Source organism: Prionailurus viverrinus, chromosome E3 (assembly GCF_022837055.1).
Source record: "Prionailurus viverrinus isolate Anna chromosome E3, UM_Priviv_1.0, whole genome shotgun sequence".
In the NCBI taxonomy this organism is placed as follows: Eukaryota; Metazoa; Chordata; class Mammalia; order Carnivora; family Felidae; genus Prionailurus; species Prionailurus viverrinus.
The window spans coordinates 11,426,695-11,443,408 of NC_062576.1; the positions used below are offsets into that span (position 1 = coordinate 11,426,695).

General features: G+C 57.8%; 1 protein-coding gene across 1 annotated transcript in view; it reads right to left on the reverse strand.

Annotated features, from left to right (window-relative positions):
• CASTOR2 (cytosolic arginine sensor for mTORC1 subunit 2) overlaps window positions 1–16,714 on the reverse strand; it is a 54,301-nt gene that overhangs the window by 13,001 nt on the left and 24,586 nt on the right. Inside the window, exon 2 of the mRNA XM_047837940.1 lies at window positions 5,989–6,059. Coding sequence (XP_047693896.1) covers window positions 5,989–6,059 — 71 coding nt within the window. The remainder of the gene's footprint in view (window positions 1–5,988; window positions 6,060–16,714) is intronic.

The window sequence follows — 16,714 nt, forward strand, 5'->3', positions numbered from 1 at the left end:
CGGGCGCGATGAACAGGACGGGGCTCTTAGTATCAGCTGACAGGTGCTCAGGTGGTTAGGGGTGAGCTGTCCTTCGGATGGTTCAGCAAACGATAAATGCGTGCGCGTGTGTTTACCGGAAGGAGGGAGAGGCCAATGGTCTTCAAAGGTTAACAGGTGGGGAGCCCCCCTTCCAGGGGGAGGGTACGGGGGCGGTTACCGTAGTGGGCTCTCAGCTGCGGTGCGGGTCTGAAAACTGCCAGAACGTAAAGAGAAGGGAGGCATGCCTTGGAAGGCTAGTGGGTATCGGGGAATGAGCAGGAGACTATACTGGGTGGAATAAAAAGACAGGAAGCATAGCCACTGCGGGCCAGCACGGGGGTGTAGACCGTGGAGCTCTCGCAGGAAGAGATCTGCCACAAGGCGGCCCTGGAGGGAGGTCGGAGGGTGGGTGGGAACTGGGGTGTCACGGGAATGGCCAGGACCCTGCAGGGGGCAGGCACTCCAAGGCCCACCCCTCCCCGTCCCTCATTGCTCTCCCTGCCTCTCTCCCCATCCTGGCAAATGCAATCTCAGCTCCGGGGTGTTACTTCACGCGAGGCAGGGGCGGAGGGGGGGTGAGTAGGAGGCCACTACACATGCAGATGGGCACTGTCCCCCCACAGCTCCCTGGGAGGATCAGCTTTAGGGGAACAATAGGAACCGGACAGACTGAGCTGGGAGCTTGGACTTCCTGGAGAGGCGACCCCCGCTGGGGGCACCGCTTTGTCGTCCGCTTACTGAAATGGTAAATGACAAGCTAGGGGCTCAGAGCTCTGGTGGGCACAGCCCTCTTTGCCCCTGTGGACGTGCAAGGTAGACACGGCGACTCCCTGATGCCTATGGAGCACGGGTGCATAGTATGGCCATGTGCGCGCCTTCTGGAAGGGAAGGGTGATCCTGGGTTTGGGATGAAGCAGCTCGTCCAGAATCATAAGCAGTGAAAGTGGCAGAGCTGGACCCGAACCTGGGTCTTCCCGTCTCAGCCCAGGGTGAGGCCAGGAGTCGCTTTTCAACGACTTTCCTGCTCCACCTTTGGACCGATGGCAGCCCCTGAGCTTGCCCCTCCCCACTGTGTGACGGATCACACGTTCAGATACGGGGACTTTGTGGGGGCCCGTGAGGAGGAGCCCAATTACCCCCGGGCCCCTCTGAAACTGCAAACCTAAGATTCTGCCCACTACCCAGAAGTCAGGGCAGGGACTGTCATCTTGGGTCCCCAAGAACACCTTGCACCGCACATAGTAAGTGCTCATTAAATATGGGAAAGATCGAAACCCACACACGCTTCCTGCTTCTGTTTGCCACCCCGACGGACACCATCCAGTTGAGCCAAGAAACTTAATTTCCACATTAAACGAAGAGCTGTCTGGTTGACGTCCTGTCCCCACCCCCTCCAAGATTCTTCATCTTGCGTGCAAGTGAACTGCAAACGGCGGCCGGTTCCTAACCGTGGAAGTTCCACGCCAGTGAACAGTCACCAAGGCTCCCTGGCTGATGTTAACAGAGGCCACGGGAGGCCTCTGGGGGACAAGCAGTGTTTGCACAGCTGGCACAGCCAGGTGTCCCACGGAGGTGGCCACAGACAAAACTCCCTTTCTGAAGAGAAGCCTCCCAGAGCTTGGGCAAGAAGGTGGAACCGTGGGGCTCCTCCCACCCCTCCCCTCCCCCAGATCCTGCCTCTAAGAGCCTTCCCCCACTGCCTGCTCCCCCCCCCCCCCCCCCCAGAGCTCTAGAACATGAGTGCAGGAGACAGCACACTTCATTAGAGGCACACGATGTTTCTAGATTTTTCTTGGGCGATAACGGAGGACCAAGAAGCCTGGTTTGCTGGCCAGGAACTGCAGCCTGGAAGCAAGACCCCCTACCTGGAAGTCACAGAGTTAAGGGTGGCCAGAGGCTGGGCCCCTCCTCCCAGCCCCTGCTGGGTGAATAATTCAAACCTGTCCCAGGTCCCACCTTCCCCTGACTTGAAGACTGAGCAGATGAGCCCTTTGCTATGGTTACTTCCCTGCCACTGGAAAAGGTTTGGGGGAGAAGCCAGGCGATTGTTACTGGCTCCGGGGAACCTCAGGGCTTCAGGGTGGTGGGTGATCCCCTCCCTGGGCCACTTAGGGTCTCAAGACCTCAATTTGGACAAAGCCTGCTTATACACTTCCCAGGGAGGCCCCCACCTCACACTCCCCTCCTGTACACTCACCCAGCTGCCTCTACCTGAATCCAGCCTCAGTGATGACTCTCTTCCAGCTCAACAATCTTCAATGGCTCCCTACTGTCTGCGGAATAAGGTGCAAATTTACCTTGCTCACCTCTGTTTTAGAACTGGACCTGGTCTCTGCTTCTTCTCCTGTACTTACTCAGAGACGCCTACCGGACATGCTCTCTCCCTCCTCAGCTCATCAAGGGCAGCAAAAAATTGCCTCCTCCAGGAAGCCTTCCCTGACTACACGAGCTCCCCCAAAGTCTCCTCTTCGGAGCCCCCCGCTCCCCCAAGAAAGGGACATGCTGAAGAAGACTCACTACTTCTTCCAGACCCAAAACGTGAGGCTCTGTGCCGGTCGGCAGTGGAGCTCAGGAAAGTCCCAGGTAAATTCTGATCTGGAATCTTTCTGGATTCCTGCTCTGTCCTCACTGTGCCAGCCTCCCCACTCGGTTCTCTGCGGGCAAGCCCTTCGAGTTCAGGCAACACCCTTCACTGGCTCCCCCTTGCTCCTGCCTCTCCTGGTCTCACTCGTCCTGCCTCCTTCCCCTGTTCATGTGCCCAGTGACCTCAGTTCCCTGAGAGTGCCAAGCAACCCTCCACTCTGGAAGTGTCCCCAACCCCAACTGCATAGGTTCCACTGGGTAGCTCTTTACTCATTTCCTTGGGTCTGCCTCAGGCCCTGCCTCCTCAAGGAAGTCCTCTTGGACTGCACTTCTGCCCGCTAAGCTGAGCGCCACTCTCCACTGATGCTGTAACTCTGGTTCCTGTGTTTCTGTCCTCCCAAGACCTGAGGGGCAAAGGCTGGATTCCTGCGCTTCTGACCTCCCCTGCCCAGGGCCTGGCCGCTGGAAGCATCCAGAGGTGACACCAACGGTGAGATCTTGGGCAGGTTACACACATTTCTGTGTTTCACTTTCCTCATCTATAAAACAAAGGTAAGAAAAGTCTTTCCCGGGGCGCCTGGGTGGCTCAGTCGGTTTAGCATCCGACTCCTGACTTCAGCTTAGGTCATGATCTCGCAGTTTGTGGGTTCGAGCCCCGCATCAGGTTTTGCGCTGACAGAGCTTGGGATGTTCTGTCTCTCCCTCTCTCTCTGCCCCTCCCCTGCTCTCTCTGTCTCTCTCTCAAAATAAATAAACTTGAAAAAATTTTTTAAGATGCTACATCCCGTTCCAAGCCTCGCGTGAAAAAAAAAGAAAAAAAAAAGAGTCCTTCTCAGGGCTTATTAGGCACAGCGTCAACAGATAGCAGCCCCGGCGGGGCAGTGAAATAAGGCAGTATATGTTGATTCAGGGAGCGCATGTATCCGCTCTCGGCTTATCTTGCTTCCTATTTCGAGGGCCCCTCCCGGGGGGTCTCCTGCACAGCAGGGTATGTTCTGCGACATGCCGTTACGGCACCCACAACCTCCCTGCACGGCACCGACCGCGAGAACGGTGCCATTAGCTGGCAGGCCCTGAGGCTCACGGGGTCAGAGGTGGTGTTTCCCACCCCCGGCTACCCCTCCAGGGCCCAGCGAGATGCGGCACACAGCAGGTGCTCAGTAAATGCTGCCTCCTGCAACCCAGAGGAGGGGGCCGGGGGGGGCTCCGAGCAGGCGGCCCTTTAGCTGCGGGACACCTCCCGCCCCAGTTACTGACAATTCCTGCACACGCGGGCTCCCAGGGCCTGCAAAACCCGGCTCCCCGGCTCCCCGCGATGCCTCCTTTGCTGCCTCACGAAGGAGAGAGTCAGTCTCGTCCGGGGAGATGGACCAGACAGAGCATCTGATCCTAGAGAAGAGATAGTCCGGGGCGCTCCTCGGTGCTCCCGCACAAGGGCACGCGTCCCCACGCAAAAATGCAGATGGCCTCGGGTTGCCCAGGCACGCACTCTTCATGGGACCGCGCTTTGTGGTTAAGGCAAAAGTTCTCGTTTGCGGCCTGCAGGCTCAGAAAATATCTGCTGAGTGAATGAGTGAGTCAACGGATGAATGAATGAATGAATGAATGACTAGCTAGATAACTTTGATGATGGGGCAGGGCCTCCCGTAGGGCCTGTCTTGTCCCTGCTGTGGCCGGGCAGCTGTCCCTTCGGAGGGAGGGAAACCGTGCGCCTTTAGATATGGGGGGGGGCTGGGTGCAGCCCCCCAACCTTGGCTAGGTGCCCAGGGCAGGGGCGTGTAAGGATGACAGAGGGGGTAGGGGCCGTATCCGTTCCCCCAGGGTTTCACGTGCTCACCAGTGAGGACGGTCTCATTCGGCCGCCCTTCAGCTTGCATTGAGAACCACACAGATGGCTGACTTCTGACCCCACAAACACCACGTCTCAGACCTCATTTTCGGAGCCAGCCCGGATAAGAATGTATGTTACACATTCCAGGAGTTCACAAATTTATCACTAGAGAACAAGGAAACAACTTGGATTCTAACCGCTGGGACCCGGTGAGGAGGCAGGCCCCGTCCACCACGACGTGCATGGTGAGAGGCTGGGGTATCACAGGAAATGCTACCTTACTTTGGGTCAGGTCATGATCTCGTGGTCTGTGGGTTCGAGTCCCACATGGCGCTCTCTGCTGACAGCTCAGAGCCTGGAGCCTGTTTCGGATTCTCTGTCTCCCTCTCTCTCTGCCCCTCCCCTGTTCATGCTCTGTCTCTCTCTGTCTCAAAAATAAATAAACGTTAAAAAAAAAAAAAGTGACCAGGAGTTGTCTTTGGGGCGGAATAGGGTTTTTATAAAAACTCTGAATTTGCTGCATTCTCTGCATGCTTTGAGGAACGGAACTGAGGGGCTTGGAAGGAACATCTGCTCTGGGGGGAGCCCAGCTGGTGGCTGGTGAGCCTGGGCCCGTGACGTCCCCTCTGCTCCAGGAGCTTCGAGCTTAAGAGCAGGACAAACATAGTAAAAACCTTACTGATGAAACCAAAAGGACACGGGGGAAGGGGAGAAGGGGGAGTGATACTAACAGGTACGAGGTTTCTTTTTGGGGTGATGAAAATGTTCTGGAATGTTCTGCACAACCCCGTGCATTTCAAAAACCACAGAACTGGACACTTTCAAATGGTGGACTTTATGGGGAGTGTGGGTGGCTCAGTCGGTTAAGCGACCGACTTCGGCTCAGATCATGATCTCACAGTTTGTGAGTTCAAGCCCCACGTCAGGCTCCGTGCTGACAGCTCAGAGCCTGGGGCCTGCTCCGGATTCTGTGTCTCCCTCTCCGCCCATCCATCTCCACTCTGTCTGTCTCTCAAAAATCAATAAACATTAAAAAAATTAAAAACTAAAGTAAAATGGTGGACTTTGTGATACGTGAATGATATCTCAATCTGAAAAACGGAACAACGGAAAGGAAAATCACAAAAGGAAGATAATCAGGGCTTCCTCCAAAGGGAACGAGGACTGAGGACATCTTAAAGCCCCTCGCCCAACAGCAGGGGCTCAAGAAAACAAGCCCTGGGTGCCTTCTTGGTAGCTTCAGTTCCCAGCTGGGTAAGCACCGTCTTATTGACCCTTTTGGCTCTGCCGTCGCCTTTCCCGGGGGAGTCTCACAAGCCGAAACGGAGGGGGGATCAGCCAGGGCACAGGGAGAGAAGAAAATAGACCCCCTGCTGACTTTCTAACCCACCGCTAGGAAGGCGGAGGGGAGGCAGAAATAAGGCGGCGGGTGCAGGCAGAAATAAGGCGGCGGGCAAAAAGTAAGGAGGTGGAGGGGCAGAAATAAGGCGGCGGGCAGCCAGCACTGAGTGCAGGCCACTGTCCGGCCGAGCGCCAGTGGTGGAAGCACTCACCTAAGAAGCCCTCCTCGTCAACAATGATGGTGTAATCCTCGGGCGTCTCGGTCAGACTGAAGAACTTGCACCTGGATGGCGGACGGACAGACAGACAGAGGACACGGTGTTAGTCGCCCCCGCCAAGTCCCTCCATTTTCGACTCCCGAGGCCTCAGGGGGGCCTGGAGAGGCTGGTGGTCCCCTCTCACCTCCCAATCTTTGGGGACCCCGAGCCAGCCTCTAGGCCTACTACAGCTGAAGGGGCTTAGATCCCACTTTTTCCCAGGGGAAGAAGCCGAAGGGGGGCTCTGGCAGGGAGCAGGTGGGTGAACTGCCTTCTGTAGGCCCCCCCACGTTCTGACATCTAAGCCTCCACCGCTGTCCCCCCCAACCCCCCACCCCCAACCCCCCACCAACTCGGGAGTTCCCACAGTCGTCCCACACCCAAGTCACATCACCCAACCGACAGCCCAGCCTTTAGGGTACTTTTCTTCCTTGCATGAGAAAGAGATGCGGCCGTCTGTGCCCTTTGGGGGACCCGGATCCCCCAACTGTCACCCGCCACCTTTGGTAATACGGATCGGCCTCGGGTGTGCATTGCTCATTTCTGTCCCCAGACGAGACCCTCAACTCCTCCAGGCCAGGGTGTGGCACTCACTGCCCCTTGGTGCCTGCCTCCCTGTCCCTCATCCAGCTGCAAGGGCCCCCAGAACGACACAAGCAGCAGCAGCCGGAAACGGCCTGTGGTTATCTGTGGCTCTCAAGTGCAAGGAGGCCTGGCCCGGGCTCGGTGCCCAGCGTGCGAAACCCATCCATCGCGGGGAGCCCCGGCAGTGAGAGGCCTGACGAGTAACCCCAGCAAGGGCCCAACTATCCCTCCCACAGGGGTTAAAACGGGAAAGAGGGGCGCCTGGGTGGCTCCGTCGGTTGAGCGTCCGACTTTGGCTCGGGTCACGAACTCGAGATTTGTGAGTTCGAGCCCCGCGTCGGGCTCACTGTCGGCGAGGCGCCCGCTTTGGATCCTCTCTCTCCCTCTCTCCCTGCCCCTGCCCTGCTTGTGCTCTCCCTCTCCCTGTCAAAACTAAATACACGTTAAAACCAAATTAAAGACAGAAGTAGAACAGCATCAAGGAAATTTTTGGTTGACGGGAGTGCGGCGGTGGTTACAAGACCACACGCATTTGTCAAAACGCAAAGGATTATACCCTAAAAGGGGTGGGTTCTACCGTATGCAAATGCGGCATACCTCAACGAATCGGACTTTATTTTTTTTATTATTATTTTTTTTAACGTTTATTTATTTTTGAGACACAGAGAGACAGAGCATGAATGGGGGAGGGGCAGAGAGAGAGGGAGACACAGAATCGGAAGCAGGCTCCAGGCTCCAAGCCGTCAGCCCAGAGCCCGACGCGGGGCTCGAACTCACGGACCACGAGATCGTGACGCGAGCCGAAGTCGGACGCTTAACCGACGGAGCCACCCAGGCGCCCCAGACGCATCTGACTCTAAAGAAATTTCTTGTGCCAGAGTCGTGAGCAAGGTGTCACTCTCCTCCCCGCTGACGCTCTGCTCAACCGGCCGCACACACTCCTCAAGCTCCATCCGGCTCTTCGGTTTCCACGTCACATCTCTGTCCCCCATCCCACTGGCAATGTTGCTTGGACAAAGAACATCTGCAACTGCTCGGGGACAACGGCAGACGACCACCTCCGGAAGTGGCAACCCCGGCCCGGCCTGGCTCCTTCCTGGGGACCCCCGTGCACTCAGACGGAGCCCCGGCAGCCCCCCCAGCTGTCTGCGAAGGCAAGGAGATACGGCACTCGCTCCCTGTGCCCTCCTGGCCGTGAGGGATGCTCCAGAAATAGACCATGGAAGCCGTCCCGGAAAGGCATAAACACCAGCAGACGGTCGCTTCAGCCTCTGTGTAAACGGGGTATAAATATGTTGCTGATGTGACCCGTCTCCTGGGGTCGAGGGCCTCTGAGGTCCAGCTACCGGACGCCTATCTCGAAATGCGCTCCTTGGGGTGGGCAGGCCTCCGGGAGTGCGGATCAGCCGGAGGGACCGACAGGCCCCTGGGTCTTCCTGCTCCCCGTTCCCCTGCTCCGTGGCGCTCAGCCCCACCTGTCTTGCCTCTCAGGCTCCTCTGTCTACCACTCCCCTCCACGTGACCTCCCACCTCATCCCGCTCCCTCACTCTCGGCCTCCCTCCGCAGCCTCCAAAGGTTGACAAATGTTCTTTCTACTGCCCGGCACAGCCTTCCCTCTTCTTTGGCTGGAGCCTTGCTGCTTATCCTCCACGACCCGGTGTCAGCATCTTCTTCGGGGGAGAGCCTTCTCACATTGGCACCGATCCCCCTCCCTCGCCTGCCACCAGTCTAAAGAGCCTGTCCTCCCTTGACAACCTGAAGCCCGGCACTGTGTCCACGAGAGGACACGACAGCCACTGTAGACGGTTGCGCGTCACAACTCGCTCATCTCGGTTTATGTGAAGTATGCCCTGAGAGCTGAGCAGTGCACAATCTGTGCAACTGTGCATGATGGTCGTGGGTGCTTTCCACAACCTATCACAAATAACGCTCGTTTCCCCCAGAAGACCGTGAGCTCTCACTGGCAAGGACTGTGGATTCTCCGTGCATACGCCTGACACAGGCTAGGAATAGAACCAACACTCATTGTTCCCAAAAAGTGAACCATGGCCACCGACCCACCCCCAAGCCACAGAAGCCCTGATCGGACAAACTGCCTGTATTTTGTGGGATGCTGCCTTGACTTACCCTTCCTTTGGGAGGCACTAAAGTCTCCAGTCCCAGCCTTCTAATGAGTCATGGCTAAGCATCCTCCAGATGCTTGAGCCCCCGGCATTTGTGGCCTCTCTGTACTTTGTCTCTGAAGGTCTGGAGAGAGGACCCAAACCCAGCAATTACCCAGCCTCTGCTAACTGCTGGTGGGAAACCCAAGGAGGAAGAGAGCGGGGTGCCCTCTACGTGCCCTCATAGTACTCAGGAACGGGATGAAACAACACGGGAAAACAAAGCAGCCCGGGGAAAGAGTGAAGACCGTGGTCTTGGAGATGAGACCTGGGTTCTGGTCCCAACTTGGCACCCGGGGGTGCTGAGCCCTGGGCTGCTTCCTTCCTCTGTACAGTGAGGGGCAGGCTCAAGGTGGCCTGGCTCCCATCTGGCTCCACCTCGGGCCACGTGGAACCCCGCCAGCTCCACAGCAGGGTGACCTCAAGGGGCCTGGCCAAGAAGGCACAGAAAGATGATTCTAGAACCATGGAGTGCATCTGGAGAACACCTTTTAAGGGCGGGCAAAATCCCATCCAGCTGTGAGAAGAACCCAGGACCGATCTGCTGCCCAGACAGCTGGGCAGGTGGTGTATCACAACTCTGGGGGTGGGGCTCGTTCACCTCATAGTCTCTGTGAAAGAGCGCTCTCGGAGTTGAGCAGTGCACAACCCTTGCAACTGTGTATGACTGTCACCGGGCAGGTTCTGCCGGAGCCGTCAGGTAGACAGGATGTAAAATTCTACAGCCCCAAGCAACGAATGAGAGAGATGGGGGGACAGCAGCTTGTGGTTCGGGACATACCCCAAGAATTGTGCAAGTCCCCCATCTCGGGGGAGCCCGTGCATCGCTGGGCTCTGTTGAACAGAATAGGGGTTCTAGGGCCCAGACCATGCCTTTTGGCCTGGAGGAAGATTCCAGCCACCACCTGGCTGTCGCACACCATGGGTTGAAGGCAATGCTGCTGCTTATGGCTGTGTGACCTTAAGTTTAACCTCTCTGTGCCTCAGTCTCCTCGTGCGTATGATGGGGATAAGAATAGCATCTACTTCACAGGGTTGTTGTCAAAGGAGCACTAATGAGTGAAGACCCGTTGTAACCCTAGTTAGCAGTTAACTCGTTGGCTATTTATTCTTCTTGGAAGGCAGAGGTAGCTGGCGGGGAGGCCACACGGAGGCCAGCTGGTGCTCCAAGTAAAGAGAAGCTCGGAAGCCAGTTTGGCGGGGTGCCCGGGGGGTGCAGTCCGTTAAGCGTCTGACTCTTGATCTCGGCTCAGGTCGTGGCCTCACAGTTGGTGAGTTCAAGCCCCGCACGGGGCTCTGCGCTGCTTGGGATTCTCTCTCCCTCTCCAGCTTGTGCTCTCCACCCCCACCTCTCTCTCTCAAAATAAAGAAACATGGGAAAACAAACAAACAAACAAACCAGCGAGGCCACACAGACCAGCGGGCTGCAGGGGGCACGAGGTCTCCAAGGGGAGGATGAATTCAGCCACCTCCAGGGTCCCATGCAGTCCCAGCTCTCGCACACCTGACCCTCCAAAGCAACAAGCTTTGGCTGAAAAGTCTCCGTCCGCCTCACCAGCATCCCGGCCCCCAGCAGACAGCCAGGATGACGGTTTCCGAGGGAAGAGGCCGGGCCTGACGTCACCCCAGCATCCCGACAGGCCACGCAGAGGCCTGGGTATCTTCACGGACGTCCGCCGTGTCTGAGCACATGGACCGTCCGCGTGGGGGGGAGCCGGGGAGGTGGCCTGCCTCATCGCCATCAGGCCGGGGCCCCTAGGGGCCTCTCTGTCACCTTCTCCACTCACCTGCTGGCTGACTGATGGCCCTGCCAGGCTGTCGCACTCCCCGGCCCTCCCTTCCCAGACACCACGACGTCCCCTCCACGCGGTCAGGGATCAGCAAGGGTTCCCTGTGTGCGGAATCCTGAGCCGAAGACCTGAATCTAGGGGGAGGCCCGAGCTGGCTTTGGGAGCCAGACCCCGTCTGGGACCGGAGCCTGCTTCCTGCGGGGTCATGATGCCCTGTGTCGGCCAGACCCCGCTGAGGTCACCTGCCGGCTCATCACAGAGTAAGTGCAAGCCTTTGTGACGACAGCCTGGCCGGCCGAGCTTTAACATGAGCCCACGTTCTTCATGCCCACGGGATGGGCCGTGCAAACGGGGCCCAGAACAGGCATCTAGCACGTTCCAGGGACCTGCTTCCAAACATTCTTGTTCCTTCGTTCCGCTGGGGTCTCTGAATGCCCACCAGCCCATTCTGAAATTCCGTCTGGGAAGCCGGGAGTGTTTCCTGCAAAGGGCGGCCGGTTCGGTCCGGAGCGGGGGAAGTTCAGCCACATCTCTCTCTGTGCAGCATGTCCAGTGAGGAGGGGGAGGGGCTGGGGTCCGACCTGCTCCCGAGACCCCGCGGGCCCCAGCTGATGCTTTTCTGCAACCGCACACCGCGAGCGACAGAAGCGCTCCGGGGTCTGTCCAGCGAGGTCCTTCCCAAAGGAAAGCCAGGCGGATGGCGTGGGTCTGGCTTTGTTCTCTCAACCAGCCTTTTTTATGGTTTTCCTGGGTCTTCGATAGGTCTCTTGTGTTGCTTCCGTTTCATTTCTGCTGTCTTTGGCAACTGGAGGCTGCTGTTTCAAGCTTTAGTTCTGGACTTGAAGGACGATCTTGAAAAGGGGCTTCTTCTTCTGTCAACACAGGCAAAACCCGCGTGCTTGTGTCACGGGCGGCCAGGACAATCACAGTGTGGGGGACGGCGCTGGCAGCTTCCAGGGTGACACACACGGGCAGGATTGCAAAAAGGGGGGCGGGGAGAGCACAAGGAATCACTGGGGTCTGGAGAAAGCTCCCGCACCCAGGCAGCAGCCTAACCCCGGCGGCTAGATCATTCAGTCATTCAACAAACAAATCACTAAGCACCTTTATGTGTCACGCACTGTTTCGGGTGCTGGGGCCCCGCCTTAAATAACTGGACAATTAGGATTTACTGTGGAGGGGTGGGACACATGACATAGTGCATGAGATGCTTGTGCCACGGAGCAAATCAAAAACGTGGAGAAGGGGCAGAGGTCTGGCAGAACAGGGGTTTGCAACCTAAAACCGAGCAGGGGGCGGTTGCCAGGGGCTGTGGGGAGGGGGATACGGGGAGCAGTCATTTAATGGAAACAGAGTTTCAGTTCGAGCCGATAGAAAAGTTCTGGAGATGGATGGGGGTGACGGTTGCACAGCAGGGTGAATATACCTAATGCCACTGACTCGTGCACCCAAGAATGGTTAAGGGCGCCTGGCGGGCTCAGTCGGGTGAGCATCAGACTTCTGCTCAGGTCATGATCTTCCACGGTCCACGAGTTCGAGCCCCGCATCGGGCTCTCTGCTGTCAGCACAGAGCCTGCTTCAGATCCTCTGTCCCCACCCCATCCCGCTCTCTGCCCCTCTCCTGCTCATGTGTGTTCGCTTTCTCAAGAATAAATAAACATTAAAAAAAAAAAAAAAGGTTAAAATGGTACATTTTGTTATGTATATTTGACCACAATAAAAAAGAAAATTGAGCAGGTACAGGGAAGGTCCCCATAAGACCCATAGAAGGGTCCTAGGGGAGGGGAGTACCTTGTGGCCAAGGGTAAGGAGTAGGTGGGGGCCCTAAGACCAGCTAGGAGGCTACTCTCTTCAAGGAGGCTGACAGGAGCTGGGGGAGGGGAGGGCGGGGTAGGGGGGGCTGGACCAGGCTGGCGGCGGTGGGTGTGGGTCCCTATGAGGCCAGGAAACAAGATTCCACAAGCTGAGGAGATAAGGTCGGTGAAAAACACAAGGCCATGGCAGGGAACGGTGGTCTTCCACAGCCAGCGCACAGGCCGGAGGCACCAGAAGGGAGGTCAGCAGACTGACTGTCCTCACCTCTGACTCCGGCCTCCACTGACCCCTCACTTCTTTCCTCCAGGGACACCAGGGGAAGGTGAGAAACCTGGGGCAAAGGGCTGGCCAAGCCCTGCCCTGAGGGCCAAGGCCACAAGCTTCCGAGAGTGGCTTCCTTATTGTTTCCTTACGCATGTCCCAATGGCCTGGGGCAGCCCGGCAGGACGGAACAGGTTGTGCCAGGGTGGAAACACAGTCTGGGTTAAGTCCAGCCTCTTGCTTCATGAACACATACCCAAGTGCGGAGCACATCTGAGCTGACTGGTGGTTCTCTTTCTTCCTTGGGGGATCTGAGATGGAAAAGGCCTAAGTGTGGACCTTGGCTTTACAGCCACCCACCCAAGACAAGGTTGGAGCGGCTTTCTTATCTCTGAAAGAGGTTTGGAAATAACTCCCTTGCAGAGTAGGGTAGGATTTAAGGAGGCCCTAAGCACACAAAGCAGTGCTCAAGATCCTGCATGGGGCGCCCTGGTGGCTCAGTTAAGTGCTGACTCTTGATTTCAACTCAGGTCATGATCTCACGGTTCGTGAGTGTGAGTTCAAGCCCCGTTCTGTGCTAACAGCGTGGAGCCTGCTTGGGATTCTCTTTCTCTCTCTCTCTCAAAATACATAAATAAGTAAACATTAAAAAAAAAAAAAAAGATCCTGCTTAAGCACGTGTGGTCACGCGATGCCTTGAGTCAAGGAGCTGGCCCGGGGACCCCAGGCAGAACTGGACCCCCCCCCCCCAGCAGCATTCTCGGGGAGCGCGCAGGCCTCGCAAATCGGACAATGCCTTCTGCGTACAGGCTCGTGGCTTCTCTGGTGTTAAGTGATCTCTGCCGAATTCCAGATCTCCCCCTTCCTTGTGGCCCCCACCGCAACCCTCGCCGAGAAGGGTCAGTCGCACAAAGGGGCCCCAGCCGAAAAGCCCAGCCCAACACCCCTTGGCAGGTCACAGCCCCGGTCCACCACCTCCCCCGTGATGACAATGTCAGAGATCATTCACTTCCAGATCTGACTTGGCTCAGCCATCCATCTGTTCCGTCCCCATCAGGGCGGTGGGCCGAGCCTTTCTTACCCAGGTCCCCCCGCGCCTGGCACAGGATGTGCCACGGTCTGGGCATCAGCGGCGCCAACTGAATGCACGTGTGGCATAACTACTTGTTCCCACTTCTCCGGCAGGAAAACTGACGCTCAGTTAGGTTAAGGCTGTTACTGCCTCGGGTCCACTATGCTGGTCTCGAAGGCGGGACAGCTGGGAGGCAGGTGTGGCCCCGCAGCATCATCTCTGCGACGCAGCTCTTCCCCTCGGAGGCGCCCGCCCTCTGAAACACACACGTCACGGGAGACACCGGCTAGAAAGTTCCTAACGGCCTGTTCTCAGGAACAAAAACCTGGCTACAACCCAGACGCCCGTCACTGGGCGACGAGAAGGACAATGACAGAAGACGATTACCCAGCCACCAAAATGAACGGTCCACAGTGACTTGCAAGAATATGAATGCGTCTCAGCCGTACGACAGCAGAAGGAAAAGGAAGCCCCCAAACATCATGCACAGCGTCGTATATTTTGGCGGAATTGGGAGCTATCATGTAAAAATAAAAAAAAAACCCAAAACACCACCTTTAAGACCACGTGTAGTTGCAACCTAACTACATAAAAAAAAGAAGCCAGGGGGTGAAGGGTGCGGATTACCTGGGGGTGGAGGGGGTGGGGGGGGCCTCTGGTCAAACACAGGTTATCGTCCAGACCTTTCTTTTGCTCTGGCTTTGCACCTTCTAACGCGAGTCGGTCAGGTAAGTGATTAAGGCGGGCTTGCAAGGACGCACGGAGGGTCACAGTGACAGGCTTGGGCAGAGGTCCTCTGGGGCGAACGTGAGGGGCCGCAGGCACGGCCTCAGGGCAGACCGTGTGGGAACGCGGCTCGAGAGCCACCCGGAAGAGGTGGCCGGAGACGGGTCCAGGCGCCAGAATCCACAAGAGCCCCAGGACGGGATGGACAGGACTGGCCCCAGGACTACAGCACCCCCCCTTCCCTGGTCCAGTTCACCCACTTGGGCCATGGCTGGCCAGTGATTTGGGGGTTCACCTTGGCTCCACGGAGAGAGCTTCACTCCCCAACTCGGTCCCCACGGTCCAGGCTCTGTGTGACGCTCCGATGGTGCTGTGGGCCACGAGCTCACGCTCGGCAAAGAGCACTGCTTTTGGAGTCAGGGGGCCTGGGTTCGAGTCCCAGTGACGGCATCGGCACTGTGGCCTTAGACACTTCCACGGCCCCTGAGCCTGTCTCTCCAGCCATCAAGAGGGGTCCCTCCACCCCGCCCCTGATCGCCAGGGCCAGGGTGAGAGGTCGGCACCCTCACACAGCCGCTGAGGACACACACACACACACACACACACACACACACACACAGCCTGCCCACCTGCCCTTCCAAGGATGCAAACGGCTTTGCGCCAGGATGCTGAAAACAAGAACCAAAATACCGGACGCCGAAGCAATCGTAGTCCTGGCCACCCCCCTCCCCAAGTCCCTGACACTGTTAATTAGAAACAAGAGTCCCTAGATGGCTTGCTATCGCAGAACTTTACAGCCAAGCAGGGGCACTGCCTGGGGTTGCTGTCTTGCTGCCTGGCGACTCCATGAGTGCCCCCGGCTGCTGGGTCACCCCAGTGCTCCTGTGGCCGCTCCGATGCTGTGCCTGGGGCAGGGTGTCCTGGGCGGCCTCCTTGGCTGACCCCATCCTTAGATGACCCCTGTCCAGCACCGTCCTTCTCAGCAATGGCCTCCAGCCGGAAATGCCCCCTCTCCAGGGCCTGGCTCCTACCCATCCCCCCTCTCGGGATCAGCTCGGCCCTCCCTCCCCCTCCGCACCCCAAGCTGCACCCCCAGTTTCCTAAGATTCAGGCCAGCTGGGGAGCGCCCCCTCTCAAAGCAGCTCGGTTTTCTCACCCATCTTATGCCTTGTCTCTGGCCAGAGAAAACCAGTCCCAAGGCAACCTTCTCTCCCTTTCTCCCCTCCCACAGGTGCCTCCCTCTCGGGACTCCATCTCATTCTTGGCTTCCTGGTCTTAACGACCAACAGGCTCAAGTTTCCAACATCCTAAAAAAAGCCTCCCTGATCCTCATCTCCTCCTCGGGCCGCCACCTTCTTCCCTCCCCTCCCCTCCCCCAGCCGGTCACGCCAACCCTCTGGCTATTGCCACCGGCCGGGACAGTGCTGCTCCGCTCAGCAATGACCTCCCCCAGCCACTCCGCAGCCTCTTCCATCCCGCCCTCCCGTCCTTGCCCTTGATCGGCTGGACCCCACACAGCTGGCCAAGGCCCTCCCCTGGACCCTGGAATCTACCAGCTTCTGACAGTGACACTCCTCTTTGGTTTCCTGTGGTAACTTCTTCTCCCCGATGCAGGTGGACCTTGAGGGGGCCCCCTTGTCACTCCCAGGGTCCCAGCGGCGGTGGTCCCAAGCTTCCAACGTGCACTTTGCCTACGTTGCTTTGGACTCACTTCACACACCTGCCCCTCGGGGAGAGAGAGTGTTGATCCCATTTCACAGATGAGGAAACCGAGGACAGGAACCTGTCAGAGAGCCAAGATGGCCACACGTGTGTGCCCTTCACCCTGACAGGCACCCCAGTCCTCAGCCCTAAAAACCCACGGCCACCCCCTTGGGCTTGGCCCACAGCCAGTCACCAGGGCAGAGCCGAGGCCCGGGGCTGCCCCCACCTGGGGGCCGGGAGGTTGAGTCATCTCAGAGAACATTCTCGTTTTCCACTGCTGTGGCGTCTGTTACGGAAGGCCCAGCTGACACTGGCAACTCGATCTGTTTACTCTTGGATTCCTAGCCCAGCAGAGCGAGGCCCTCACACGGGCCTCCCCTCAGGCATGCGACAAGCCCCGGCCAGTTGGGAGTCCTGTTCAGGCAATGGACCTTCAACAGGAGGCAAGGGTGGTGGGGGCGGGGCCGCGGCCTAGCAGAGCCACCCTGAGAGCTCAGATCTATGAGCCAGACCAGTGAGCAGACGGAAAGGAGCGGTGAGGGTTTATTTAATTTGCGGAAAGCTT